The sequence below is a fragment of the Magnolia sinica genome, chromosome 15 (genome assembly GCF_029962835.1).
Source record: "Magnolia sinica isolate HGM2019 chromosome 15, MsV1, whole genome shotgun sequence".
NCBI lineage: Eukaryota > Viridiplantae > Streptophyta > Magnoliopsida > Magnoliales > Magnoliaceae > Magnolia > Magnolia sinica.
The window spans coordinates 74,416,009-74,442,724 of record NC_080587.1 but is presented as its reverse complement, the minus strand read 5'-3'; the positions used below and the strand labels follow the sequence as shown (position 1 = coordinate 74,442,724).

Sequence of the window (26,716 nt, the reverse complement as noted above, 5' to 3'; positions counted from 1 at the left end):
TTCATGAAGGTTTCTTTGATTTTTTTTCTCTGCACTCTAATATTCAAACGAAAGAAAATGGAAATGATACTGCTGTTTAACTTACAGAAGGTTCAGTCGTTACATAGTTCTATACAACACTCAAGTAAGCCGAAACACGAAAGGGCTGAGCAGAGTTGGGTTGTGACAATCGCACAGTCATTGTTCAACCGAGAACATGTGTGGATGAAACATGGACAACAGCAGAAGTAGCAGGCTCTAGTGCAGCAGTCAGATGCCTTGTTTAAGATCTCGATGGACGCAGGCACACTCCTTTCTACAAACCCAGTGGGATTGTTTTCCATGGTTGCGATTATATTGCCAAAGCCAGGGGTTAAGCTGCTCAGAAGCGTTATTCTCTCGTCTTCAGAGTCCGCATACTTCTTGGATAGGAGCCTTATTGCCTGTTACAGTGATTTTGGGAGTTGTTATAAAACTCATGAATCACACAAGCACAAACACACATGTTCCAATGTATGCATTGTAGTTCAAGAACTAGAAAACTCTACTCGACTCAATATACAGCTGGGTCGGGTTTACTCAAAGGCTCGATTCAAATCAACTCAGTAATGATGTTGAAAAAAGATTAAATCAGTAGCAAAGGTTTTAAATTAAATTTGCTAAAAGGGACTGTCAAATAACTCATGCCAGGTGGGGAGGTGGTAATGACAATCCCCTCCAAACTGGAGGTTTCATGTTATAATGCTCTTCCCAGCATTTGACTTAATTTATTTAAAACAGCCCATCAATAACCGAGTGTTGGTTTAGGTCTTGCCTCGACACCACTGAGCTTTAGAACTATGGTATGTACATGAAATACCTCAGCGCAATTCCATGCACTTTAAGTTACTGCATCGAATTGCATTTGGACATTCTGGCTTGTATATTTAGTCCAGCCACTCTTCATGGGCCACTATGAAAAACCACACCAATCTGAGTGTCCCATCATTATCCAACCAATGTCTTGCAAAATAGACGGACAAGATTGTTTATTATAATATAGAAGCCCAATGGGTTGCCACCCTATGGTTCTCATGAATTGCTCCAGCCACATGATCCTGTGTTATTCTTAGAAATGGATGGTTGTGGGAAAGGCCAGCTCTCAGACGGATGGTGCCATCCAAGCATTGTGATTCTTTCATGGTGTCCTAGGAAGTGTGGCTGGACCAAAGGGACAAGCTCGGATCAAATGATTGGACTATGCGTGTCAGGTTTGGGTCAACCTGAACCCGACTAACTCAACCCAAGTTCAAGTCAGGTTGTCAAGGTCTTCAGGTTGGTTTCTAGTTGAAAAAAGCAACTTGAATTTGGGTTGGGTTCCTATTGAGCATATTTGGGTCGGGTTGGGAATAATCACATGTATCTGCATCGGGTCGAGTATATTAGACTTTGGGTTGTATTTGGGTTGGGCACCTCAGGTTGGAATTCGGGTCGGGATGGATTGCGGGTCAGGTCCTCTTGAGGCTGGGTTGACATTCAACCCGACTCAAACCATCCGAGTTGCACCCCTTTGTGTGTCCCATGTAAAGTCAATGCATTGTAGCTGGACCAGCTTGATTTTTGTGCCAGGTCACCTGGTTGAGGCCACTTAAAGGACAGTTCAGACGCTCCACACACATGCCAGGTGGTGCATGCTGTGTGTTAAAGTGCTTGTGGTACATGGAGCAAAGCAAAGTTCTGCTCAAGAAAATCCATCCCTCTCCCTTTTAGCTTGTCTGTATCCCAATTGTGGATTGAAGACTAGGCAACTAGACCGACTCATCCAGTCCTGAGTCAAGTCACAACTTGGTTGAGTTGGGAGGTAACTCATCCTAGCCGGGCACAATTTCAATGACTTGTGGCATCGAACTGGATCGGAATCAACCAAGTTTGAGTTGCATCCGAGTTGGATGAGTTATCAAATCCATGATCCCGATATTGCCCTTCAATTGGATCTTTAATTCTAACAATGCATTTAGTAAATATAACCATATTTAGTTTAAGGTGAACCTTTTTCTTTCGGGCAGATTCGAAGGCGAGCTTTTGCCCGACAGTCTGAAGCAAGACCATACGAGTATACTCGGATATAACACCAGATTGCATGCTTATTTTTGTGACCTGCAAAACGAAAGCAGAGATGTAGTGATGCCATTATCCCTTGTTATCTTTGTGCCTAAACACTCAACTGTATTTTTGGTTAGTATATTACTAATCATTAGCGAGCAGAATTGAAAGTGGCCATAGCTGACTAAACCAGCACTCTCTCAAGCAGTCTGATATTTTCTTCTTCTACTTGTTTTTCATCACACGGACCACGCTTGCATCAGAAATATGTGCCATGAAGAAAGCCCTCAGCCTTTCTTTATCTCTGTGTGTAGTCTGTGGCTCTGTGCTCTTCCCACCCTCTCTCTCTTTCTCTCTAACTGAAGACTGAAGAGTGCTGGGTCTTAAAACCATGTGTAAAGGTCCCTCCCTCCAAACATCTAGTAGATAGATGTGATTTATGGTTCATAAACATTGGATGGTTGTAACAAATTGCTCCCATTCGAAGGGTTAGGATAACGTGTCGTATGAATGAATGAACAGTTCAGATCAACAATAGGTCACTCTATGTGCCATTTAAAATGTTTGGGGACGTTGTTAACCTCCCCATGAAGGCAAGGATGTTAGCAATACCCACAAATATAGGGTAAAAAGAGCCTTTAACCAACCTTCTCTTCAAGCTCTTTGCTCTCGGTAAACCATGCCTGGGCTGTGAGGACATCTATCCGCCGTTTTATGAATATCTGTTGAGAAAGGCATAAAGTAGAAGAGTATAAGCACATAAAACATAAAGAGCATTTAAGGTACATTTGGATGCACTATCAAAGTGAATTGCAATTACTTGTCTAACACATGGGAATTCCCAAACTATAATTTCCTTAGCATTCTTATCAAGGCTCTGGCGGAACCCTTGGGCCCAAATTGCATTTTTGTTACTTTCAAGTTGGACATGAAATGAACCTAACAGCAATTTGAGGGTTACTTCCCAATGAATAAATAGGAATCAATTTATCTTATGTCAAGCGCCACAAATAAGAAAGGAAATAATGCTTATGTGGAATAGACTGGCAAGTTCACCAGAGAAATTTGGCAAAATAAAGGAGTAGCTACTAGCCAAAATCTCGGGATCTATGACCAGCTAGATTTTGTAGAACCAAGATAACCCAGAGGTTAGATTTGAACTTTATTGAACAACTATACTTGGTCTACTTTTCCAATGAACCAAGCAAGGGCCGTGGTTATGAAGGAAGATGTTAGGTACCTTCTCCACCCATTTATATGCACGGTCTTAGAGGGATTCAATATTTCTAGGATTAAAGCTCTAGGATAAAAAATCTTCACAATAAAAAAGAAATGATGTTAGTAAACAAGTGGGTTGTCAAGAGGGGAAATATTGCAATGCAATGTGGGAAACTCAATCTAAAAATGTTTCTTAATTCTCTACTGAGGACTTTGTTCTAGAGATTCAAGTAGGGAAAACTCTCAAATCCTCCTCGCAATGGTTTGGAGCTGTTTCTCAAAACACATGGTCGCACACCCTTGCAAATTGCACTAGGAAGATTCAAGGGGTCATAGTTTTCATTGACTCTTTTCTCTAGGATGAACAAATGAGGACAGTTGGGACTCAGATTGAGTTCTTTGTTATTTTCCATATTTACCTACTCAAGTAGGTTGGCAAGGATCCAGAAGAATGTCTTAGCTTGGATGTTTCCTATGGGTAATACAGAGGTCTTGGGTGAGATGCCATTTTCTCCAAAAACCTAAGAATAAAGAGGTGATGGAAAGGTAGCTAAGAAAAATCAAGATAAAGGGGGAAAATGATATTTGGGCATCACATCACATGCAGAAATCTGATTTCCACGTGCACCCTCGCAAATTGCACTAGGAAGATTCAAGGGGTCTTAGTTTTCATTGACTCTTTTCTCTAGGACGAACAAAGGAGGACAGTTGGGACTCAGATTGAGTTCTTTGTTATTTTCCATATTTACCTAGTAGGTTGGCAAGGATCCAGAAGAATGTCTTGGCTTGGATGTTCCCTATGGGTAATACATAGGTCTTGGGTGAGACGTCATTTTCTCAAAAAATCTGAGAATAAAAAGGGGATGGTAAGGTAGCTAAGAAAAATCAAGATAAAGGGGGGAAAAGATATTTGGGCATCACATCACATGCAAAAATCTGATTTCCACGTGCACTATTCAGTGTTGCCGTGACAGAAACCCAATTTCCACATTCACTATTCACTGCCACGTTGAATAGTGCTCGTGGAAATCCAATTTCCAAGATGATTTTTTTAGCAAAAATAGAAGGGGATGGGGTTAGGTGGTGTTGCAGGCCATTACCACCATTCTATTGTTTGGTGAAGTTGATTTTTGGTGTGAAATTTGGTGGGTCTGGATTGGTCCTAATGTTTGTGATCCCTTGTGAAGTAAGAGTTGAGGAGTAAGCCCTCCTAATCTGGTCCAATCAAATGGTTTTGATGACCTTGGCAGGGTTTATAGCTTGTATCTTCACTTCTTTTCTTTTTCTTGATCAATGACAATTGTTAAGGGAATCTCAATGAATAGTTTTATGACATTTTGTGCATGGGCAATGCAGCCCAAGTGCACAAGGCCAATCAGAATCTAGATACACCTTCAAATAGTGTAAGGAACCAGCCACATTGTTCGTCATAGCATGGATATGACCAAAAGTAACCTTAACTCTCTTCAATAAATCTACAATCTCTCCTTGAGCATATGCCAACCTCCAAAAACCAAAAAGCGTCTCTGTGCTGTCCATGCAATATCATTTTGTGAATACCCTTCCGCAATGATGTAGTTTAAGAACGACCTTAAATCAATTAGAAATCATTAAATGAGGGATCATGCCTCCACTCTGTTCAAATCTTTCCTGATGGATGAGGAAAGTGCTGATCTTTCTGCAACACTCTTCAGACCAAATAAACAAGGAGAACCTCAAGTCACTCCTAACTATCCCATCCCTGACTAACACAGACAGCCAGACGAACTCACTACAAACCTATCGAGCTTTTCCTTGTGCCAAAATGTAAAACAATAGGACCATTAACACTAAACCTCTTGATCCAGACAGTTCAGCCACCAATTTTCCATAAATTCAGGTACCTTTACTATAATACACAACAAGCTGAGTACCTGTTACCATTGGTGGTGACAAATGAGAAACTACTATGGCCCAAGGAAACTACTGATATGGGCACATGGCCACGGCCTACTTGGACAGCTTGGATTGAACTACCCACGGTTGGGGCCTGTGAAGTACATATGAGACAAAGGAGGACATGTGAGGTATTTTTGTTAATTGTGGAGTTCGGAGGGTATCTTTGTAATTTCCTTCTTATATTTGGTTAGTTGCTAGTTGCTGGTTAGGAAGTAACAAAGTTTGTTAAAGTGAGTTTTAGGTTGTTGGGGTTTGTTGTGATCGACAGCTATTCACTAGGATTAGGTAGAGTTAATCATGACTAGTTAGTAGTTAGTTAGAGGTTGGAAGTTAGTCATGAGTTGTTGTAGGAGACCTGTAACTACCTTGTAATAAGTGTTGTAAGGGAGTTTTGCCTTTGGTGATCAAATTGAGAGAAAATTAAGAAGAGGGTTTGATGGGGACTTCACGTGCACACGCACGCCCCCCTACGCACGTACGCAAGGAGGATGAGGGCCCCACCATCGATCTAGATCGATGACGATGTCCAAGGGGGACTCCCTAGCTAGGGGATTGTGTTTTGGTTCCTTGGAGTGGACCTGATCGTCATGTAAATCCAACCATGGGATCTCATGATCGTGGCCTACTATTCAAGATGATCTAATACTTTGGGTTTTGCTTATTATTGTTATTAGGAATATCATGAACAGTTTAAATTGCTTTGATTAGTTGTTATTTTTCATTACTTCGTATCCAAGTAATAGGGTGCGCAAATGGCGCGAGATTTGGGGATAGGATTTTATTATAAATAGGCACCCCTTGTAGTTTTTTCCTTATTGAAGATTGAATAAAATTTCTACGTTTTCCTGCTCCTCTCTGAGTTGTGAAGCCTAATTGGGTGCAAAACCTCCCTTCTGCGAAGGGCCAACTACCGTGGTGCGAAGCCACATCTATCCCAAATCACCTCCATCTCCTACCATCCATATTCCTCATCTCCTACAGTCATCCCCTCATCAAATCCACCTACGTTTGCAGCTAATCTTTCCCCTACAGCAGATTTCCAGAATCTGGTCCTGCAGGAGGGCTGAAACTTCAGCGAAGCACCATGCACAAACCAGACATTCGATCGGTGTGAAACTTAGCGTGAAGGTGGACCTTCCCTAGCTGATCAGCACTTAGCTAGTTGATTTCAGATTCGTGGACCCCACACACGTGCGGGCAGGATCCCACGCACGTGTGTCAGGCCCGGGCCGCTGTCCACACGTGTGGATCATCTTGGGTTCATTTCTCTCTTCTATTTCATTCCTCTCTCACCTTATTTTCCTAACCTTAACCCTAGATAATCCTAAATCCTAAGTCCTATTCCACTTTTGCAAACCCTAGGTTTTTCCGATTTGAAACTTGTAAATCCTTTGGATTGGGAAGTTATCCTTTGCATGTATGGATGAATTTACTGTCCTTTGAGCATTGTTTAGTCTATAATTTTTAATTGATCAAGCCTTAACATGTGTAGGCTTGGACCCGCATAGATTCCCCTGGTTGAATGCTTGACTTTTATGTGGGACGTGGAATTTTTTGTGATTGTTTTAAAATTAGTGTGATCTAAAGCCTGAAATCTTGCATATCATATTTAATTTCCATGTCCTGCATCAGGGTTGTTTTTGTGTGATTGAGAGTGTTTGGATGTAATATCCCCAAATCTTCTTGTTTTCCTTCTTCCTTCTCTGGTTACAAAGCAATGCTCCCTTGGAACCCACTGAAGCAAGAAATCCGGGTTAGGTTAACCACATTGTATGGCTTGTCAGCCACAGTTAGTGAAAAAGTACTAGCTTTCATACCTTAAATTCGACTAGGTGGGTACTGACACAACATAAGCTTTGGATCACCATGTCAAAAGTCCAACTCTTGGATGATGCATGATATGGCTACAGTTCTTCCATCAAGACCTTTTTTCTTTGAGGAAGGGATAATCAACTAAACACACATCATTCCACAATGATATGCAGGTTTACTGTCATCTGCTACCATGCTGATTATCATACCTAGCAGCAAACTTCATCAGTTCAGCAGCATAGCAATGATTTTTAAATTGTATATCTTCATGTGAACTAGTTATAGCCTTCTGTTTCTTGCTGTTCCTCAGTACATCACCCCACCAACAAATATACATCTCCATTTTATTTTATGAATAATGGAACTTTTTCAAAATAATAAGACAGTGAAAATTTTATTCCAAAGAAAAAGAGGCAACCATAATATAAAACACGTGCCAAAAGTCACTAGTACAAATGTCTGCTTCTGAACATCTTTCGTCTTAGTTGTTGTCAATTATCACTACCACCACCAGCATCAGTAGAGATGAAAGAATAGAAAGGGTTTCGAGATTGAGATTAAATGGCGAAAGAAAAGGAGAAGAAGGAAATAGAGAGGAAAGAAGAAAAGAGAAGTAATTAGGGCATTAGTTGTGTTAGTCTAATGTGACTAACACTATCTTATTAATGATAGAAACAGAGTATGGTACTCCGAAAGACTACTCAATATAAATGTGCATGGCTCCATATATCTGTACAAGTAGCTCTCTACACTCCCCTGCAAGCTGGAACATGAATATTGAGCATTGACCACTTTGACATGTCAAATAAAGACGGCGACAACCAATTTACCTTGGTTAATAAATCAGCAAGTTGATCTTCATACTTTAGATATTACATATGAATCTCCTTTGAATCCCCTTTCCGACAAATAAAATGACAATCGACTTCAGTATGCATTGTGCATTCATAATACACTGGATTCGCGGAAATATGTATTGCGTCCTAGTTATCACAGTGAAGCTTCATCGGAAGATTGACCAGAATGCCTAACTCTATCAAAAAAGGACTTTAACCAAAGCAGCTCACAAAATTCATGAGCCACAGACTGATACTCAGTCGCAACACAAGAAAAAGCAGCAAGCGGTTGCTTATTACATTTTCCAGGTAACTAGATTACCACTGAGGTACAATGGCCAGTGGTAGATCCTTGATTTTATGTGATCTAGCCCAATCAACATCTGTATATGCCTCAACATCAAAATGACCATGTTTGGAGTAGAGAACCTTGGCCAAGAGACTATTTTAGGTACTTACCATATCAATTTCAGAGCCCCACAAATTCATGTAAACCTGGATAGACCACTCGCTCTTGTCACCCACTAGCTCATGGGAATCTTAACCAGAGTATTCCATGCAACTAAGGAGAATAAATGACGGGATCTTTCAACAAGAGAAGTGTCTTTGACCTAAACATCCTCCCAAAAGCAAATTCTTTCCCATTTCCCACCTTGAACCTCACAAATTTCATGAAAAAAATTGACCCATACTATTTGCAAGGTCCCCAAACTTCCAGATAGCTTTCCAAATGAAAGAATCATTCTCCCTAGTTATGCTCTTCAGGTCCAACCCTCTCCATCATCCCATATTTGGAGAATCTCCTTGAAGGCACCAGCTCTTTACCGAATGCCAGCAGTCTTTAGCTAAAAGCACACAAATTTTAAAATTTTTTTTTTTTTAATGCAACCAATGCCAACACAACTCCTTGCTTTGGATTCCAATCTTCAAACCGGTTAAGAAGTTGAAACTCATGAGCATCCCTGCACCATTCCCAAAGAAAACCTCTTTGGATATTCTCTTATAAATTCACCACTCTAGCCAAGATTTTGAAAATTGATAAATAGTAAATCTGCAGATATGAAAGAGTTGACTTGATAGCCAAAAGAATGTCAAACCAACAAAACTAATTTGAACGTTGTTGAGGGTCAAATATTGCATATCAGACCCCAGTTATTGCCTGGATTTACGAACATGGTACTGTTTAACGGCTCGATTTAATCGTGTTTGTGATGCAGGGTGTATTTAGGAGCTTGGACTACAAAAGGGTGCTAAAAGCATGGATTTAACGCTCAGAATTCACCAAGGCAAGGGACGGACCCCAGGGGACCAAGATCGACGGATTTACATGCCAGTGATCCGAGAAATTCGAGAAATTGAAGCCCAAGTGGCCTGAAAGTCAACCAGAATGCTAGATCATAGGGTTTCCACCATCAGTTCGGCTCGAAACTTCATACGTGGCCTGAGGACCATAAATTAACCGTAAAAGTAAATTTTCAGCCATTGGATCCCTCTGGAAGTGGCCCAACGGACATATCAGCCTATAAATCAGCGAATTGGAGCCCACCTAGTATCTAGATATGCTTCAATTTTCTTATCAACGCCTTAAAAGAGGTGACAAAACGGATGGACAGTGAGGATTTTTCATAAACATCACATGTGGACCCCACCAGCCGTGCTTGTGCACAGTGCACAAGTGCACTTAAGGTGCACTGGATCCAGAGCACCCGGTTAAAGGGCACTGACCCGACCGGGCTCTGCGTGAAACAGTGTCCGCACCGTGCGGACGCTGATTTCACTAGTGGGCCCCACTCAGTGCCCGGAAAAATGATCTAGACCATCCATTACGTCCTTGGGGTAGCTACAACCCTCGCTTAGGTGGCCTTTTTGCCCCATACACATGTACGCACGTGGAACGTGATTAAACGCAAGATGGACATGGAATGAAAAGTCTAGTGGCCCACACCTAAATCAACCTGGTCTCGGCCTGCTCGAACGGTTTTTCGTCCTGAAGCCAACGGATAGAATGGATTTCGTAGACATCGGAAGGAGTGGGCCCCACCGACAGCCAGCGCAAGAAGCGCTGGCTCTGTTTCACAGTCTGGAAGAACCGGACGTTCCGGATCATCTTGGCCCGCCACTGATGATCAGATCGATGATCTGGACCGTCTATCATGAAGATGAGCTTAAGCAAGTCGAACCGTAGTTGACCGTTTGTAATCATATACGCAAACGTGCCCGCTACAGCAATCAACAGATGACCGTCAGCTGCTGTTACAACAGGATTGGTTCCCTGGGCCGCATCAACGAAAGACCCAAACTTTCCATCTCTGTTCAAAATTCCGAGGAGAAGACAATGGATGGACTGGATTTCCAAGACAACATCGATTAGGGGCCCTGCCGAACAGTCAGCGTCCCGAAATTCTTTCTAAACGCAAGGGAGTTGCGTCCTTTTTTTCTTCACTGCATAAGACTTACGCACGACGCAAGAACCAACCTTCTTACGCATATTCCATCGCCCTTTGCTCCTTATAAAAGGAGAGAAGAGAGAGAGAGGGGTATCCAAGTTTTGGGACGTGAAGCACAGGAGAGAGAGGGAGATTAGAGTTTTTTCTGTTTAGTTTTCTTTTTTCTTCTATTCTTTTGAGAATTAGCCTAATCATGTTGGGCTAAACCTCTTAGCTAGGGCTAAGAGGTGAAGCTTGTAGCATGATTAGGATGGTAGCTTTGATCTGATTCATGGTTATTGAACTCTTATGGATTCTAGCTTGATTATTAAGGAATACTTTTAGTTTTTAATGATTTTATTGTGACTCAAATTACAGTAGATCTGCAATAACTTTGAGTATGTTCTTTTCTTTATGAGATTGTGAACTTAGGAGGCCCTGTTGTTCACCATTGTCTATTGGGCATGGTTGGGTGATGGAACCCTTCCTAACTTTCGCAATTTTCTCATGATTGACTGTGAGATTTGTAAATTGTTGTTGTTTGCCATAGTCTCCTGGGCATGGTTAGGTGACGGAATCACTTCCAAATCTGCACCAATCGTATCTGTTGATGATTAGATCCATGAGACGTTCAGAGATCTGACAAATCTCTTCTTACCAACTGGATAAGATAGGACTCGGATTCCAGTTGTGTCCTTGAATCATTGCTAGGTAACTTCTCAATTGCTACAAGTGAATCCTTGGCACCCTAGTTCCTACCTTCAAATTCTACAAGTTTTAGATTAATATTTCACCATTATTCCACCAATTTCATTCGATTTAGATTTCATCTTAGTCTAGTTTTAGTTCTAATTAGTTTTAGATTACGTACAGGTTTCAGTCCCTGTGGATTCGACCTCGGTCTCACTGAGTTTATTACTACATCACAACCCTATACTTGGAGTGAACAAACACCTGAGATGCAAAATGATACAAGATAATGGAGACCTTCTAAATGCTCAATGTGCATAGTGGGACATGATCAAGAAACTATTCTTAGTGATCAAATATATGATACCATATCTATATCTTAGAGATACACCCATGCATAATTTGCCCGACTCCAATCTTAAAAGAGCTCATGATTTAGACCTTGACAAAGACCTATAAATAAAGACATAAAGATGATTTCTACTAGAGAATAAATTTATCTTAAACAAAGATCATGGGCACAAAGTTTGAAAGTCAGCACCTTACTTTATCAAGAGGTATGTCCTTTGCTTTTTGCAATTTCAAGTCTATTGCCATACTAGTCATGTCAGCCAATACACCTTTGGCTTTAACAGAATCTGGAAAGTTCCCTTGGTATCTGCCTGATAATATCAAAGGGCATTCCGATACAAGATCTGGAATAGGGAAGGGATACACCTAAGAAAAGGAATAAGACTGGAATGCATAAGTCATGTTATTTGAGAAGAAACCATAAGAAAGATAATAGACAAGATAAATTACAATGCCAAATAGTGATGAACCAAACAAATCAAGAACATTATTTTTTTAAAAAATAAATCAGTGTTTATTATACAAGGTCGTTGAACTGGCATCAACTAAATTAATGTCTATTAAGATCCTGTCCTTGAAATATCCCATAAACTTCACCATAATGAAATCTTGAAGATTCAAAAATAGAGCAGACTTGAACAAAATTAACATAGCAGCTAAATACCAACAAACACTTTCTGATGAAAAAGGAGAGATGTTGTTGGATGAAAGAAATGTGTGCAGATTTGAAATAAATAAGCAGCTTAGTAGCTTTACACAAACTAGAAAATAGGGAGTTTGTTTCAAAGTTGAATCTTGATTAAAAGGCTAAAGCCTACATCATGGAGGCAGAAGCCTATACTTTTTCATTTTAACATGAGATATACTGGCATAATTGAGCAACGAATAGTGTGGATCCCATGTCCATACCCATAGTAGGTAAAGCTTGTGAGTAACTTGGCTGAAGACTGTTAACCAGTTTGGAGTTGATGTTCAACTTCCTATGGACATATATTGGAGCAATCAAGTTGTCACTCATTCATATTCCACCAACTATGCATACAAAAGCTCTTGGTGGGGCCACTGCATAGGCTTTTTCCCTTTGCTTTTCCCTATCTTTCCCATTAAGAGTACTATAAATATATTGTAGGTTTTATGTTATCGGATGATGAACGAAGAGTAGGTATTGCTCTGAACGTCTCCTTTCCCTTTCTTCTGGAAGATCTCAAATGCAGAACTAAGCATCACACTCCGTAGTCTGAGTAAAGCTTTGGCTACATGAACTTCAACCTTTTGGGCTAGTGTTTTTATTTGAATCGTCCAAAATTTAGATGGACAAGAAATGCACATATCATGTTTTCAATACATGCAAAAGAGTGTCGAGTAGCTTCCCATGCATTCTCACAATTGGGTGACACATTTCTAGGAGTATATCCTAACCTGAAAATTTATCCTACCAATTTATTATTATTATTATTATTATTTTGGTTGGAAGTCCTACCTTCTATATCCCTCAAGTTTGAACATGACTGATTTTATGAACATTGCTCAACCAGGTATACATCTTAACATCTAAAGTGGAAATTCCAACTTTTTTGAATCCTCAAACTCGCATTTTAAAAAGAAATGAAGAAAAAGAAATGAACTGAACCAAAAGAAAACTCATCCATGCAAGGGACATGCTCTGATCTGACCACAACTAGACATTTAGTAGTTCCATTATCATCATCACGATCAGCATGGCCAAGTCCCAGCCGTTTGGGATCAGCTTAATTCTCATGATCACCTGGAAAAAGTTCAAAGCCCGGCTGCCCGACATCAACCCTCTACCAAGGCTGCAGACCAGCTGATGTATTGCTACCATCAGAGATAAGTAGCTCTATAGTAAGTAAATTACGGATGACTTGTGTTCTTCAAAACCAGTATTTACAGGCCAATGCACGTGCATGGTTGGATTTCATCTGGCTCTAATGAGGTCTGTACACAAGAAAATTAGATAAACAGATCAAGGATGACTATTATGAATAAGGAATTAAAGAAATAGGATTTGGAATATCTCCATGACCTTGCTAGCATGTATGTACTTCCCAACATTTTTTAAGGTCTAGGATAGGGATTGAAAGTCTAAGAAGAATATTAAAGGCACCGTGTGAAAACAGTTTAAACACATACATTTACACAATATAGCAAATGTATTCAAGCTGACCAACAGAGCAGCTGAGAAATGGTTCGACTTATATTTCATACCTCGCAAGCATCAAGATGATAAAAAATGTCAATGGCTATATTTGCGAGTATGGGAGATGAAGCTGTTGTGAACAATCTTTGCATTCGGAAGTCAATTGAATCTGGCCATGCACAGAAGGACAGAATAAACACTACAAATATTCAAATAAGATTCCTAATGTCCCAAGATATCTTTTGCTTTTATGCATTTAAATGATACATATGAATATTCAAGATATCATGCTTGACAAATCAAGTTTGTTAAAGTCCCTTGATATACATTGATACACCATCCTCTAACGGCTTGAGCTTTTAGAGCAAGTGATTATTTGACATGGTATCAGAGCGGAAGGTCAGGTGTTCGAATCCCAAGGGTAGCAAATATGCCTCCGGAATATATTCTCCCACTTGGGAGGAGGGGTAAGAAAATCAAGTCCGGCCCGGGTGTTAAAGTCCCTTGATATACATTCAAGTCCGGCCCGGGTGTTAAAGTCCCTTGATATACATTGATACACCATCCTCTAACAGCTCAGGCTTTTAGAGAGAGAGAGAGAGAGAGAGAGAGAGAGAGAGAGAGAGAGGTGATTAACACCTTGAGTTCTACCAAGGAGGAATTATGGATATGTGACGTGAGGCTTTGTGCAGTATGTAGGATCAATTCAAACATGTGGAGCCGAGCTTCAGAAATCGAGACCGAATTATGGATATGTGACCTGAGGCTTTGTGCAGTATGTAGGATCAATTCAAACATGTGGAGCCAAGCTTCCGAAATCGAGACCATTGGTCTGTAGCGTATTACATGCATGGGAAAAAAATCCACGTATACTGTGAAAAGCCTCAGTTGCATATCCAATAAATTTTCTCTACCACTGTTTCTATCACCACCCTCATTCTCCTAAACTACACCCAAAACTCCTACACTATCAATTATCTTTTCAAGTCCTTAGCAACAACATCAAGAAAAGAGCTTGGATCCTTGCTCATGGCTTAGTGGTAGACTCGCAAGAGTTTCAACACTAAGGTCATGGGTTCAAGTACCCATTGTAGTGTGTGTGGGTGTGTGAGTTAAATAAATAATAAAATAATATTATTATTTAAAAAAAAAAAACTACATCAAGAAAGAGCTTGGTGAAGCTAATCTAGGAAAGAACTAAAACTCACCTGCATCATATGCAGCATCATAGTGCCCCCTACCGATCATTGCCAACATTCGCAAAAAATAATGATTACAATATGAACCTAGCAAGATTTTCAACGTAAATAAGTAAATGGGACAAGGATGACAAAGGATCTCATCAATCAAACAGAAAAAGAAAATAACAAAAGAATTTCCATATGAGTTAATGATGGAAATCAGATATGTGTGTTACTTAAAGCAAGCAGTATATAAATGGAACCAGGTAGAATGGGCTAAGGCTGGCTTGGGAGTGCACTCAAAACAATATTCAAGAGATAATCTTTTGAAGTAATTCCGTTATGTAAAAACAAGGTGTCCTGAAAGAGATGAAGATTCCAAATTGAAGGTGCTACCTACTTTCCATCAAAGTAGCCACAAATAACAGTTCAGCTTGTTTTAGAAGAGGGAGGGGTGGGATAAATCGATCCCACTAAACTCCTACTTCGAGATACCCATACGCACCATTAAAGTTGCTTTAGAGCCATGCATTACTTAGTTTACCAATTTTAGGAGTTTTTGGAGGTCTTACTAAATGCTTTTTCCAATTTGCTTGGGTTTGGTGGGTGATCCAATATTTCTTTGGAAAAAGAAAAAACTAGTTCTCTAAATTGATCTAGACTGTTAGGTCCCAAGATTTAAATGAGAATGAAAATTAAGTTAAAAGAATAATTCGTGGATGTAAATTGGTCTCAGATTGCTTAATTTTGTAAAAGATGGACCAAGATATTAATTAGATATATTATATAAAAGAAATTCATTAATATTTTCTCTAATTTTAACTGACAATTAAAACAAAAGTGGAATCTTGAATACTCTGTAGCATGATAAAATGTTGAGCCACAGGTCTTACCTATACCAAAAGTGGAAATGCGAGGAGACGTGGATCCTCCACTCGTAATATGAGTTTTCACATAGTGGCAAATGCTTCGTTCATCTTCAACAGCTCCATCAGTGATGAGAAAAATTTGACCAATCGAATCATGACTGCTGGCCAACATCTCCATTGCCTGAGACAAACAACATAGAAAGAACGAAAGCATAAATATTTCTCCACTAAAATTGATGGTACTGGAGTAATCTGCTGAGAACATTTAAGGGTCAATGTGGAAAATGTAATGTGACACAAATGACAAGTTAAAAAAAAGAAGGATCAAGCATGCTGTATGAAAAAATTCATGAGGAGCACCAGAGTTAAAAATGGTGACTTCTTCAGATGGTCAAATAAACTGAAAATAACAAGAAAAGAAACGAGCAATACCACACTTAGAGGGGAGTGAATGTTTGTCCCACCCCGTGCAATACAATTTTCACTTATCCATTTGGTAGCATTTTCTACTCTTTCCTCCTTTGCTAACACCAATGATGATGAGAATAAGTGTGTCGCTTCATTAAAAGCTATAATACTGAATGAATCTGCTGGAGTGAGTTTGGACAGAGCTGCTGCTAATGCATTCTTGGCATTCTCAAGTGGCCATCCCCTCATGCTTTCACTGATATCAACAAGAAAAACTACTTCCTTTCTGAAAACCTATTGAAATCATTAGAAAGTGATAAGGTGTATCTATTGATACAATTCCAAGAAATAAAGATAAATGGAGATGTGCTATACCAGAGCTAAAAGTATTGTTGCAAGATAATGAAATGAATGTGCTTATCATTTGGGTGATTGTTTTATACCAGTATATACAAAGTACAAAATCACTGCCTGGCTTGGGAATTGGTCTTTCAGTACAAGTTTTACCCAGCAGAGTGAATGAAAACCTAACCAAATCTATAATAATTCAGCCAAATAATGATAAACTCAGCCGATTTTCCACAGAAGAATGTTTGGACGCGTTGCTCAAGCCCAGCTAGAACCAATCGACTCAGCCAAGGTTCAGGTTCAACAATGAGTTTTTAAACATTGGCCTAAAGCACAGCGTGAGGGAAAAATATCTGGATGAAACAAAGATATGTACGACATTGTAAAGTTGTAAAACAATGTAATGGGAAGGTTTTTTTCTTTTAAATGTGTAGGCAAAAGAAAATTTTACCAGTCCTGTCAATGATGTAGGAATATAACCAATTGCATGAATAGGACACTTGCAACACCAATTCATCTCAAAGTGTAGTAAAAAAAAAAATCCAATAAACAAGCAGCCACAGATACCTGCTAGTTGTGCATGCATTATGCATACACAAGTCCATTCTGTCAAATCTCAAGTGTATTTCAACTCGTTGATCAATTGAAATATCCACATTGCCATTTTTATTTTATTTTTTAAAGGAAAAATATTGACAAATCCATAACCTTTAACATTTGGAAGCTTGATGATGATAATCATTGCTAAAGAATGTGAACATGTGTCATAAAATGTGTGGCAACTAATTACCACAATAAAATAAGCAGCGTGTCGTTGATTCACTTGGTTCACAGATCATAAAAACCCACTTAAACATGGAGATAATAGGTTATAAACAAGAATAATGAACAAAGAATGTACACGTACAAACCTTTGTACTCTGGATTTTTCCAGGAAAGAGGTAGAGGCAAAATATTTCTCTTTGATCAAAGTCATGCATGGATGGAGATTGCAAAAGCAAGCCACCAAATATGTCATTTGAAGAAATCTGTGAACAAAAACACAGATAATAAGTATCTAATTGTTTACTCTATGAAACTAATGTGCTAAAAAAAAGTCCATGTCTTTCTGGCATATATTGGAAGCACTGCCTTTGGATCTCATTTGTTTTGGAACAAAGTCCAATGAAACAACGTACTTACTATAGCCATAGATGTTAGCCATCTCTTAATGGGTAGGAATGGCCAAAAAAAAAGAAAAGGGAGATGGATCTTCTACGAAATCAAGTATTCTTCTAGTAATGCTGAGGATAACTTGGCTCTTGATCTCCAGAGAACAAAGTGTTTTTTTTTTCTTTTTTACAGCTGTTGTTCGTAATTGGAAATGCTTCCAGAAGACAAATGTTGCTTCAAGCCCAATTATCATATTGATACCTATTGTTCAGTGGTGAAAATGTTTACTTATGTTTATCCTCTATTGGTTGGTTGTAATTTGTAAGATGGCCAGACAAGGGTTTTCAAGAAAAGATTTAAGTGATTTGAGTTCATCTATGCAGTTGTACGGGAGTACTTCTAGTCATTCCTAATAAGTGGACACATACATCGACTCTTGCACTTCCATGAGGACATCTAGTTTCGTAACACTCCTTGCAAGTAGGAACCAATTACTGACTGAACTTCACTTTCCAGATCTTCAGATGTAAGTTCATCAAAGTGAAAATTACAGTTCACTACAATAAATGTTTTGAAAAACGGTTGCAAACTGTTTAGCAGATTCCAGTTGCTCTTTTAGCTAATGCTGATAGGAACACCCCGCCAATTGCTAAATTCACATCTCCAATATGGAGTTAAAAAGAAGAATTTCTATCATTTAATTCCATTATGTATCCATTTCTTTTAGAAAAAGAATAATCAATCAGAACCCTAAACAGTATGTGTGTGCGTCAAGATGGATCAAACTCATGACAGGAGAGTAGTGTTGTAGGAATTGGTAGTATCAATGAGACAAACTATTATATTACAGGTTGAGGTGCAGAACTTAAACCATACACACTGACAAATAGCTGGTCAAATCCAAACCAGCTACTACTAATATTTTAGCCATGAGTTGACTTCTGATATTTTACCCCATGATTAGCTTATAGCAATGGGTTTATTTAAGGAATCAAAGCCAAGATAATGACCATTGAAAACTTACCATATATGAAAAACAGAAATCAGCACGAGACCATGCATACACATCTCTTTCATAGAGGAAACCTAATTTCCCCATCTGGCGTCTTATTTGCTGGAAACAAAAAATAAATAAATAAATCACGAAATTGCGTCATTTCATCAAAACAACACGATCCATCATATTAGTTGATGGTATAAAGATGCAAGATTGAATTAACACTATTGGCAAGACCATCACAATGGTATAGTAGTAAAGAACAAGTACATATAGAAATAAGTATTTATTCACCTTCAAAGGATGGCTAGTTGTCTTGCACACAACTTCCTTCTCAATACCAGTGTTCACATTCAACTGTATCCTTTCCCTTCTCAATTTCTTTCCAGGTGCAGTAACGTATTCAGGAAAGACAAAAGGTACACTGAGGGTGAACTGACCATCAATACACAATAATTGCTGAAACCAACTGACTTTAATTGAAAGAATAGATCCTCCATCAACCTTGAAAAAGAAATTTGCAAAGAAAGAAAACTTTTAGGAGCGGAAATATGAAATAACTATAAATTCAAAATACTCATCAACTTGATGGCCGAAAGATGAAAATGAAATTAATTGCTTGCCTTGGGTATCATTAAAGAGAAGATTTGTGGTTTCAAAAAGCCCCCATGTTCGTTCTTTGTCATTTTTGCCATGCCCTGTGTTTCTTCCATCTGCATAAGTTGAGTGGAGTATGATCTTCCAGCTACATTGATCTCCACACCTAGAATCGAACCCTGTTAGCCAAAGATGTGCTGCTTGAGAACACTGAACAAGCAAATGCGAAGGTGGGGAAAAAAGAAAGAAAGAAAGAAAGAGAAAAAGATCTCAAATAAATAGCAATATTTATATTGTTGTGAGAAATTTTAACATTGTTGTCTAATGGCCATGTAAGATTCCAGTCAGTGTTTTAAATATCGATGATATTGGCCGACATATCCCACCGATATATCTTGTATCCCACTTGTGTGATACGAAATGCATAGGTAGTGTCGATATATCCCACCTATTCAATCCAATGAGCATTTTCGATTTTCGATCCATTTTTTTGCTATAAATCACGTTAAATTGATGTCAAATGGTTACAAATCTATGATTCTTCATGTTTTCCATAAAAAAATCATGGATTTGGAGCTTTGATTTCGAGATTTGGGGGAGATGGGGCAAGTTACAGAAAATTGAGAAAAATCAAAAATTTTCAATTTCTCGCAAATTAGTTGCAATCTTTGTATCCAAACATAAATTCAAAGATGTATGTAACCTGATCAGTGATTCTTCTTTTGCTTTTGAATTTATTGATTGTGTTTCCATACATGTCTTCTTACGTTTATAAATTACATGAATAGACTTTAAATATACTTGCATCAGTTCAATTGGACAGTGCATGTATTAGGACCCCATACAAAGGAAACCCCTATTATGTGCACTTTTTTATAAAAAAAATGTTTCGATTTCTAAGTGTGTATTGATGTTTTTTTCAACAATCCTTGAAGTTTCCATGAAAAATTCGACCAATTTCCCAATATTTCCATGTTTCCCAACAACAGCGATACATTACGCGATACAACCGATATATCACATATGATAACCAATATGTATCCATATCCCAAGGGTGCGATACATTATGCGATAGCGATATTTAAAACATTAATTCCAGCAACAGACAGAATAGACTAATTCACTAGGGAGTCCTATCAGTTGGGTGCTGCAGAAAGTATTGCTCCAGGCTACCCACTGGAGCTTGTGTCTGCAGAGAATTAACGGAATTTTCTGCATTCAAATCTGTTTTGGATGGTTTTATAAAGAAGAATGGAGGGCTGATTATGGACTGGAACTGTGGTGACAAATTACGAAAGGCATATCTAAACAGCTAGTACTTTTAATATTAAATGCAGTGGGGAGCCGCCCAAACCCAAAGAAAGATGAGGGATGGTTCAAATGTAACTGTGATGGATGTTTTAAAGAAACCCAGGGCAGCAAGAGTGGGGGAATTGTCAGGAATTGCTAGGGTGAACCTTTATTAGAGTTTAGTGGCTGTTATTGGCAACTCAAATTTTGCTGAAGCTGCAGCTTTGTTGCAAGCATTAAAATTAGGGGCCAGCCACAACTTCGCCTGGTAGTTATTGAAAGGGATTCCAGCAAACTGCCATGGATTGGGCAAAATGTGGAAGATGCCCACAAGAGCTTGCAAATTTCATTGAAGAGGCCACAGATCTCCATGAGGATATGGAGGTTTCTTTCTCTCACGCCCAAGGGAAACAACTTCTCTAGTCAATTCGTTGGCTAAAGAAGAAACAATCTTCATTGTTGTCATGAGTATTTTTATTTTTTTTCTTGTTAATTCTTTTCTGGTTGTAATTCGCATTGATTCTTGCAAGGTCTGAGCATGGTCTCTTTGCTAGTTATTGTGGTTGTAGGCTCACAAATGTTGGTTCGGTTACAGACATAGTAAAGGATCCAAGCATGTTAAGCTCATCTAAAGATGTATCATTAGTGAGAACAGATCACATACAAGCAATGGTACCACAAGTCGTGGTACCATACTATCTTTCCTGCTACCATGCTACTTGTTTAGAAATTTGGAACCATGAAAATGATGGGTCCCACCATCAAGATAGCAGTTCTCAAAAAATAGACCAATCTGCTTGCTAGGTAGGCCACATGTGTATGTTGAGTCATATCGTTAGCTGTCTATTGATTCCAATGCTCCGTCCCACCTGATGAGTGGACAGGCCAGATTTTTGTTCCAACTGCCAAATGATCTTCATGGTGAATCTATTGTTTCCATGGTACTGATATTTAGAAATTTTCATTTTTTTTCCTTATAATTTGAGAAAGGGGCACAACTCGGCTGAGTTGGCCCCGTCTCTCTCCTTCTCCCTTCCTACCATGGATCCCATCAGCGTATCAAATCAGGACAAACACACCCCCACACCCCCCCCCCTGCCAGATTTAAATGATCTTCATGGTGAATCTATTGTTTCCATGGTACTGATATTTAGAAATTTTCATTTTTTCCTTATAATTTGAGAAAAGGGCACAACTCGGCTGAGTTGGCCCCGTCTCTCTCTCTTTCTCCCTTCCTACCATGGATCCCATCAGGGTATCAAATCGGGATTACCGCGCACCACCACCCCCCCCCCCCCCCTCTATTTTTGTTTTATTTCTCTCTCATTTTCCATTACAGGTTATCATCAATTCTTTTCCTTTTTCCTTTCCACCATGAATCAAGTTATTCTCCCAATCTCTCTTTTCCCTCCTTTCTATTTTGTTTTATGTCTCTTCCTCTTTTCCCTCTCACTTTTTCTCTTGTTTTCCATTTACAGGTTCATCAATAGCAAAACTAGGGCCTTTGGCAACCACCAGCGGTGACGTCGGCGGCACTACCATGGCCAGTAGTAGTCTTCAAGAGCATTTCTAGGGTCCGATGATTTGATTTCCAAGGCCAGAAGACGCTGCTTCTTTGTTCCAGCAGTTTTAATGAAATTTGAGGTACTTACGTACATAATCATTCATGTATTTCTCATCTAATATGGAGGAAGGAGACAACCATTCATGTATTTCTCGTCTAATATGGAGGAAGGAATCTCAAGTTGAGCTCTAAGGTGCAGATCTCAATAGGAAGTAGCATGACCAGCCTGGATTGATGATCAACACTGTTAAAATAGACGTAAAGAATTATTTGTAGTCCCATTCTGCAAAGATATCTATTGGAAGTAGAAAAAATTTAGACATATAACTAGAAACAAAAAGGAGCCACCTTTTTTTATGATCCCTCTGATGATGATTGGGAAACTGGAAATCTAAGTATGATGTCTTGGCTTCTTCATTGAATGCAAACCAACATTCGCCATGGGCTACTATTTCTAAAAAGTGCAAAGGAGATATGGGACATTGCTACCAAGACCTATTCATGGAACAATGATTTGGCTTGAATTTGTCAACCACATCATGTAATTACAAATATGCAAAAAGGTGTAGAAGAATATTTTGCGGCTATGAGACAAAAAATTGGAGGAATCAGACCACACTCATGAAGATATTAAGAGACAAATTGAACAACAATAGATCTTTGAATTCTTGGCTGGGCTGGGCTTCACCCTGACTTTGAGCTGCAAAAGGTGCAAGTTGTAGGGAGGGATTCTCTGCCCTCCACTTGAATCAATTTACAATAATAAGAGAAGAGGCGATAAGCCACGACAGCAGAACATAGCAATCAAAGTGAACAAGGTATTAAAAAATGGTTACATAAAATCCACTACAGCCATTAGGTAACACTAATGGTGGGAATCATTATGCGTAACTGGGCTGTAACAGCCATTATGGAGAAAATGGCCCATAACAGCCATTATGAGGCCGACACAGCTGATACAGTTTTCTTTTTTTGGCTGTAATGGGCATTACAGCCTGTACGATGTATCGTAACGGTAATTATGGTGGCCATTACGGCCACCATTACCGTTATTGAATACCTTGAAGGTGATCTTAACCACCTGATGAGTTGACTTTACTAGTGATAATCAAGCATTTTGCAGGATACCAATCCAATTTTAGGATTGTTAGATCCAATAATCCTGAAGAGTCACAGGAAACCCAATGTAGGGCCCACAAAGTTGACAGATCAATTGATGATTGGACCTTTTTTGGTTATAAATTATCAGGACCTTTCACTTTAGAGGCCATTGATCAAATGTTTAGGCCCTTCCAGATAGCACAGTTCTGACATGGTTACCATGAGGAGTGGGCCAAACTGATTGGATTGCCAGGTGGGTCCTAAGGTATGGACCGTGTCTGCAACTTGTGCGGCTTGGACGGACTGGGATTCTATAGTGACCCCTCCAATACCGAGGTCAGTATTGGTCGGTGCTCTATGGGCTCCACGTATGTGTTTTATCCATGCCATCCACACATTTTTCCAGCTCATTTTAGAGGATGATACAAAAAATGAGGCAGATCTAAATCTCAAGTGGACCACACCACAGGAAATGGTGGTGATTGAACACCCACCGTAAAAAAACTTCTCAAGGGCCACAAAAGTTTTGGATCAAGCTGAAATTTGTGTTTTTCCTTCATCTAGGTTTGTGTGACCTAATCAACTGAGGGGCCACAGAAGCTTTGGATCAAGCTGATATTTGTGTTTTCCCTTCATTCAGGTTTGTGTGACCTAATCAACGATTGGATGGAGAATAAACATTACAGCAGGCCCCATTAGCTTTTCAATGGTGGCTTGGTGGGAGTTCGATCACCACTATTTCTAGTAGTTTGGTCTGCTTAAGATTTGGATCTACCACATTTTTTTAGTTCATTCCCTAAAATGAGCAGGAATAATGGATGGGCGGCTCGGATAAAACACATGCATCATAGTAGGGTCCACAGAACACCAACCAGCACCCGTACTGTAGAAGTCACTACTGAATCCGAGCCCCGGAATCCGGCTTGGACAGTCCTGCCCATCCACTTGGTGTGCTTTTCACCAATTTATACTATTGCCAATTTTCTACTCTACCGTACATTTTAGGTAACCAATTCAAGGGTTGAGATAGTTTGACCAATGAGATTTCTTTACCACAGTCTATCCATAGCAGAATCTACCCAATGAACAGTTCAGATCATTCATTCAGATCACTGAATAGTCTCCTCGCGAGAATGTCAACAATCAATTCAGAGAGGATAAAGAAAGAGAGATTGCAAAACTCTTAGGCCCGTTTTGGTAGTTGCGCGTGGATGGGTGGGATCCCTGACTGGACCCCACCTTGATGTATGTTCCTGCCATCCACTCCATCCAACCGTTTTGACAGATCATTTTAGGGCATGATCCCAAAAATGAAGCAGATCCAAATCTCAGTTGGACTATAACACAGCAAACAGTGGTGACCGACCATTAAAAACTTCTTGTGGGCCGCAAAAGTTTTGGATCAAACTGATATTTGTGTGGGCCCATCATCCAGGTCTTTGTGACCTTATCTAAAGGTTGGATGGCAAATAAACATTTTAGTGGCCCCCAAGAAGTTTTCAATGGTGGGGATTCAATCACCACTGTTTCCTATGGTGTGCTCCACCTAAGACTTGAATCTGCGTCATTTTTGGGATAATTCCCTAAAGTCAGCTTTCAAAAAGGATAGACGGCGTGGATGTAAAGTACATAAATCAAGGTGGGCCCCACAGTAAGGGTTAGACCCACCTCGGTGGATCGCGGGATCCACCGAAGCCGCGCCCGTTTGGTATATGCCTAAAAAACGAGTTATCTCATTTTAGTTGACAGTAATTATGTATTAGAGATCTTGATCGATCTCTAATACATAATTATTTCAAAATCTCTAATGCATGATTACTGTTTACTAAAATGAGATGAACTCATTTTTAGGCATCTCAGTATCGCAATTCAACGACTGCATCAAAACAGAACAGATGAAATTTCAAAAAAAAAAAAAGAAGAGGAAGAGTAAAGAAGGAAAGTAAATTGGAAAATCCTATTTGAAATCTCGATTCTAGAAATACCTGCTCGCCCATCGGGACCACGACCCGGCAATCGCAGCTGCAGCTCGCCATCACGCAATGCACACGCCATGACCCACTCACCGAGACGAACGCCGTGTCAAGATAGCAATCCACATCCATCCCAATCTCATTCATGTGGAGCGGAATCAGCGCCGGCGGGTCGCACAACCCATGCACGTGCGGCTGGTAGGTCGGAATCTCGGGATTGTCGACAATCGACGGGTCGAAGATCACGGCGTAGACCATCGGCGCCGTCGGGCCGTGCCCCGGCCGAACCGACGGGGATTTCTCCATGACGGGAGCCGGTTCCGGCGCCGATACTTGCTGCTCCTTGCCGTAGTAGATACGCTTCGCAATCTTCAGCCCTGTTACGACGGAGAGCGAGAAATCGTCGTCCATGGCGTCGGATTATCAGATTCCGGCGAGAGAAGGCCGTCGGGAGTAAGCGATTCTGTCGGAAAGTGGCGAGAATTGCCGGAGAAAGAGAGGAGAGAAAGGATTTTGCCGTTTTGGAGAGAGAGAGAGGGAATGAGAGGGGATTAAAAGGGAGGGTTTTTGGAATCGCTTTTGAAACGGATTTTGCATTTTGTTAGAGGAGAGCTTCTGTTCTTTCATTAAAAAAATGTGGAAAATGAGAGAGAAAGCGATGGGAGATAGTACTAGAAAACGCTCTTCCTCTCTCTCTCTCTCTCTCTCTCTCTGCACCGCTGTCGAGCGTTTTCTCGCTGGAAAGGGTAGCGGATTGCATACTGAGTAAACTGTGGGGCCCACCGTAGGTGTATGTTACTTATCCACACCGTTCATCCGTTTTTTCTGAACATTTTAGGGTATGAAACTAAAATTTAAGCATATCCACAGCTCAAGTGGACCATACTACAGGAAATAGTGGGGCAATGACATCCACCGTTGAAACCTTTCTAGGCCCTACAGTAATGTTTATTTGTCATCCAGCCTGTTCATAAGTTCATATGGACATGAATGAAGGGAAAAAAACAGATATATACAAAACTTATGTGGCGCACTAAGAAGTTTTCAACGGTAAGTGCTAAACTTACACTGTTACCTGTGGTGTGATCTATTTAAAATTTCGATATATCTTAATTTTGGGCTAACGCCATAAAATGATCTGTTAAAATGGATGGACGGCGTGGATGAGATAAAAAAATCATGAGGGGCCCACAGAATTTACTCAGTACTGTAAAGCGTACTGAGTTACTCAGTACACAATCCGCCTCCGCTGAAAAGATGGTGGAAATGGTGGAGCCAATGGATGTTTGACGCGTGTAGCTTTCCCGCTATTATATCCATTTAGTTTAGAGGTTTGCAAGAATACATCCCAACGTATTACAAGTACAAAACATCAGGCTTTAGTCTTTGAATCTAAGATATTTTAAATTGATCTAAAACGCTTATACGATATTTATCATTTTTATTGTGTAATCATGGAATGAATATGATCATCAATACACATAGAAGTATTTAAAACAATGAATTGAAGATTTTCAATGGCTAGTATTCAATTTCAGGAAAAAAATTGTTATAATTATTAAAGATCTCTGTTCTTTGGAAGTATATTATCTACAGAAATAATGGAAATATGGACGGTTCAAATCATCAGACCATCTCAGAATCTGAGCCCCAGTACATGGCGGCACACAATATTTTCTCACTCGCGACAGAGGCAAAACGAGCTCTAATTCATGACTCTACGTAGCAGTGCACTCCTGTGATAGT

At 39.7% G+C, this 26,716-nt stretch overlaps 1 protein-coding gene across 4 annotated transcripts; it reads right to left on the bottom strand.

Annotated features, from left to right (window-relative positions):
- Nucleotides 1-25,652, bottom strand: LOC131228171 (uncharacterized). 4 transcript variants are annotated; one of them, XM_058224016.1, is made up of 13 exons: nt 24,983-25,649; nt 19,069-19,221; nt 18,740-18,949; nt 18,473-18,562; nt 17,208-17,324; nt 15,973-16,242; nt 15,565-15,721; nt 14,699-14,776; nt 13,559-13,659; nt 11,528-11,698; nt 2,709-2,783; nt 2,008-2,115; nt 1-422 (listed from the first exon to the last, which is right to left on the bottom strand). In XM_058224016.1, exons 1-13 carry the CDS (start codon nt 25,379-25,381, stop codon nt 93-95), a joined length of 2,259 nt encoding a protein of 752 aa, XP_058079999.1. In that variant the 5' UTR covers nt 25,382-25,649; the 3' UTR covers nt 1-92. The 4 variants fall into 4 exon arrangements, 3 of the variants coding, with proteins under 3 accessions (XP_058079999.1, XP_058080000.1, XP_058080001.1); XM_058224017.1 differs by having other exon boundaries at nt 19,069-19,208; nt 24,983-25,203; XR_009162741.1 differs by lacking the exon at nt 1-422 and having other exon boundaries at nt 2,007-2,115; nt 11,523-11,698; nt 24,983-25,652.
- Nucleotides 25,653-26,716: the final 1,064 nt, after the last annotated feature.